The sequence below is a fragment of the Solanum tuberosum genome, unplaced genomic scaffold (assembly GCF_000226075.1).
Source record: "Solanum tuberosum cultivar DM 1-3 516 R44 unplaced genomic scaffold, SolTub_3.0 scf00951, whole genome shotgun sequence".
NCBI classification, from domain to species: domain Eukaryota; kingdom Viridiplantae; phylum Streptophyta; class Magnoliopsida; order Solanales; family Solanaceae; genus Solanum; species Solanum tuberosum.
In genome coordinates, this window is record NW_006239864.1 from 34,585 (window position 1) to 39,186 (window position 4,602).

General features: G+C 31.6%; 1 protein-coding gene across 1 annotated transcript; it reads right to left on the reverse strand.

Annotated features, from left to right (window-relative positions):
• Positions 1-2,808: 2,808 nt before the first annotated feature.
• On the reverse strand, positions 2,809-3,384 carry LOC107059202 (21 kDa protein-like). Its single transcript, XM_015305684.1, has one exon. It carries the CDS (start codon positions 3,382-3,384, stop codon positions 2,809-2,811), a length of 576 nt encoding a protein of 191 aa, XP_015161170.1.
• Positions 3,385-4,602: the final 1,218 nt, after the last annotated feature.

Sequence of the window (4,602 nt, forward strand, 5' to 3'; positions counted from 1 at the left end):
ATCAACGAGGTTCTACTACAAATATCAACAAATAGATGACATCTTTGATAGTGTTGATTCATCATAGCGGAGAATGGGATAGCGCAAATAATTTTGTACATTATTCCATAGAGGGGGTGGTTATTACAACATACATTGATTTCAACGGATTCACTCGCTTGATTTCAAGCCATCTAAATGTCGATACTTCCTTGAATTCATTTGATTTTTATTATAAAATTGATGACAATTCTATGCCGATGTTGATACGAAATACTATGGGATTACGAGTATACATCGAATTGAAGAAAGGGTCACGAAACTTCGAAGGCTATTCATTGTGAATAACTTGGAAAGCTATAGATATTCATCATACACTTTCAATTAATGGAGAGGAATATGGGGAGGTCAATACCAAAATAATAGCTCATGGTAACACCAACACATATAATTTGAATGTAATTGAATATAACGACATGGCTGCTCGGGAGATTGCATATTTTCAACAATGAAATATTATTGAAAGTGATGCTGCTAACGTACCATCAGAAGGTCAACTATACAAGGATAAGAAGATTTTGAAGTCTATCATTGAAAATTATGTAATTCGAAAAAAGTTTCAGTTTAAAGTGAACAGATCAAGTGCGTCAATGTATTATTCAATTCAATTAGAATAACTAGACATATAAATCTATGTTATCCAATACAATGTATACCTTTTCAAAAATTATATACTTTATGTATCCAATCACTTATAATAGGTAAACAGTTAACTAAATTATCTTTTATCACATGATTGGATTTTTATCACGTGAATGAACAATCATGTATACATATCCGTGTATTCATTCACTAAAAATGTAAACACTGAATCGAATAATCTTTTATCACATGAATGAGTTTTTATCATTTGAATGAACAATCATGTATACAAAAATTCATGTATACATATCCATGTATTCATTCACTAAAAGTTTGTATACATTCCAGATTCTTCCTTCAGTGTGTAAATGAGGATTGCACTTGGAAATTAAAATGCTCAGCATTACACAAGTAAAAAATATTCAAAGTTAGACGATTCATCACTTTCTATAATCCTTCTCCTTCTAGCAACCTCAACTGAAATAACTCTTTTCTGAATTTTTTTTATCAACAACACCAACTGATCCACATTGTTTACCTTTAAAATTATCCTTACTACGAATTGGATACCGTGAAGAACTTGCATGACTAAAATTTGAAGTTTTGGGTAGAGATTCAACAAAATCAAAATCAGAATCTCCTTTTTTAGGAATAATTCTAGGAATATTTTTCTTAACCATGACAATTGATACCGACAATCAATTACTATCTCCTTAATTTTTGCACAAATATAAAAACTTTCAACTTGAAAAATTAAAACACCAAGAAAAAAGTTAACAATAATATAAAAAGTGAAGACATGCAAATCTTCTAAAGAAGATATAACATCAACTTTTAATACTTTTGTTTAAAAGGATTGAAAAAGAATGATACTATAAATGTTTACATCATCAATAAATATTCACCAATCAAAGAAAACGTGCATATAAGAAAAGAGGAGAAAAAAAAGGAAACAAAGTTCCACTTCCCAATAAAACCGCAACATGCTGCCCCCAACTAAAAAAATAAATTAATTTAAATATAAATTACTTCCCATATATTAACGTGGGCCAAAAGGGCCAAAATAGGCCAATTTTAATTTTAAAAAACTTTTTTTGTTATAAAAATAAAAAGGGGATATATGTTGCCAATTAGTTAAAAGAGAGTACATGCTGTGCCATTTTTTCATTGGGATTTATGTTTTGATCCGGATAGTAGGTGAAGCCATCGATGCATTCTTCTGCGTTTGTTGATGCAGCAGTGGTGTACGATATAGCGTCATGCAACTGAGATTCCTTATCTCCTAATACCTTAACAGTCTCTTACAATTGGTACACAGCACTCTTCACAGCTCGAATGCAGTTTTTAGTAGCCACCGCTTCATATCCCTTCTGTTTTGACAGATTGAAGACAATGATAGAGGCGCTAGCTGCATGCCCCTTTTATGGCCACTTTAACTGCTTTTTTGCAAAGTCTTGTGGAGTTGGTTTTCACCGAAGAAGCATACGGCATTAATGTTTTCACGCAAAGTGAAGGGTATGCGTATAGTGCATCGAATCACTGGTAATAAATTATGTAAGCTTAGAAACTTATTTATCACATTATTGTAGCACAATCTTTAAAATCAATATCACAATTTTGCTCTAATAGGTCATACACTTATTCTGATATTCATGGAAGTTCTAAAAATTTATCACAATTTATTGGAACAACACCGCTCTACACTCATATAAGGTCCTGTTTCTCCCTGCCGCCGAGCAATACAAGACTTACAAAGAATATGAACTGGTTTTTAGTAAAAAAGAAAAGTTACAATATTCCAAAAATTATGAAAAATGTAAAATATATTTCCTAGCCTCAACAAATTAACTATACACCCGTTCTTTTAGATGTTGGTTATAATTTTGTGCTTTTCAAGAGTTAATTTGACTAATTTTAAAACTAAACTAGATTACATTAATTAGATATTTTAAAATAAAACTTTTTATATTCAAAAAATACAAAAAAAAAACAACTTTTCTTCATATCAATATGATGAAAACATACATCTTAAAATATTAATCAAAATTCATATGGTTGACAATGAAAGAAAACCATGATGACTAAATAGTAATGAATTAAAAAGGAAACTGATGTGCATTAATTCCAACAAATCTATTGATTTACTCTATGAAGCACAAAATTAAAAGCAATACTACTGTTCATAAATTAACGATGGCTAATGAGTGACAATGCAACGTTGCCGAGTTTACTAATAACTGCCATGCTTCTATCTATCACCTTCTTCACATTCGAATTTATCTTTCGCTCCGGCTGATCGGCGAACCCATCGATGCATGATCCTAAGTTTGTTAATGCAGAATATGCATACGATCTAGCGTAAAACAATTCATATTCATCTTGTTCACCAATCATGTCTCCAATTGCCTTAACACTCTTTCTGAATTGATGCACACTATTCTTCACACTTTTAATGCAGACTTTAGTAGTCTTAGCTTCATATTGGGAAAGTCCCTTCTGTTTTGACAGATTGGAGATGATGACAGAGGCGCTGCGTGCCCCTTTTATGGCTACTTTAAGAGCTTCTTCGCAAAGTCTCATAGAGTTGGTTTTCACGGAAGAAGCATACGGCATTAGTGTTTTCTCGCAAAGTGAAGGGTGTGAAGTGTTGTTGCATTTGGTTTTGATGAAGTTTGTATAGACTGACTCTGTAGCCAGCACCTTTGTTTGTGAGATGAAAAAAACAATAGCCAAAAGGGGGAAAATCAAGGTTTTCCCCTCCATTATCTCGTTCGTTCTATGAATACCCTAGAGTTTATGAGATATTTGATTTCTCCAAATATATATATTAGTGTTCTTTATATAGGTATGAGTAGCCTCCAAGAATCCTAACAAAAATTAAATACATCTTGTAGAGTTAATAAGGTCTCTAACTGAATTACTATATGCATGAGTATCCAGAGTTAATAAGGTTTCTAACTGAATCACTCCCACTAAGCATTAAATTTAATATATTCTCAACTTTTATCTATTCAAACAGATAAAAAATTCAGCAAGCTCGTAATAAAATTTCCCCAAGCTTTTCAAATTATAGAAAGGGACCCCTAATTTCCAGTAGTGATAGAAAGGGGCCTAGGTATATTTTACTAGACTTAAAAGCTTGCCCCAATCTTTTCAAATAATTTAAAAGACCCTAACTTCACCCTTTTCTCAATGAAAGGGTTTCCCATGTAAAATTGTGTGTTAAAAGGGCCAAAAATATCGTGTTCTATTTGAAAAGATTTGAATATACCCTCATTCACCTATTTGATTAAAAATATTATTCGATCCACCTTTGTAGCCTAGTTTTATCCTTATAACTAACAAGTAACAACCATTTTAAAGTTATTATTATTTATTACGTGGCGTCTTTCTATTTAATAAAATTAAATCTTCAACCCATCAAATTTTTTCCAATCTGCCTGACTCAAAATAAAAAATAAAAAAATAAAAAATAATATATAATAAAAGAGAGCAGTTTGCAATGTGGTTAAGCGCAGTGACAAGTTAATGAATAGTCACTTGGCAATTTTAAAAATAATTTTTTTATTCTAAATGAACTATATCATTTTTAGAGCCGTCAATATGGGCTAGGCCTGTTGGGTCGGCCTGGCCTAATCCGAGATTTAATAGGGCTGGGTTAAAAAATTTGGAGCCCATTTAATAAAAGGGTTTTTTAGCCCAGCCTGAGTAAGCCTGCTGATTTGTGGGGCTTGAGAAATATAGGTAGGGCTAGCCCGTGGGCTAATACAAATCAATTAAAAATAATAATATAATATTACAATTTAAAATTAAAGAGATCCAAACTCAAAATCTATTTAAAGTTTTTTAGGAAATCACTAAGTATAGAAGTTGCATCCACCATGAAAATGTCCAAACTTGTTGCTACTTGAAACTGGTTACATGGTTTTTCTCAAACTGGTAATATATTTTTGTGTACATTTAAATATTATAATTCTCAAT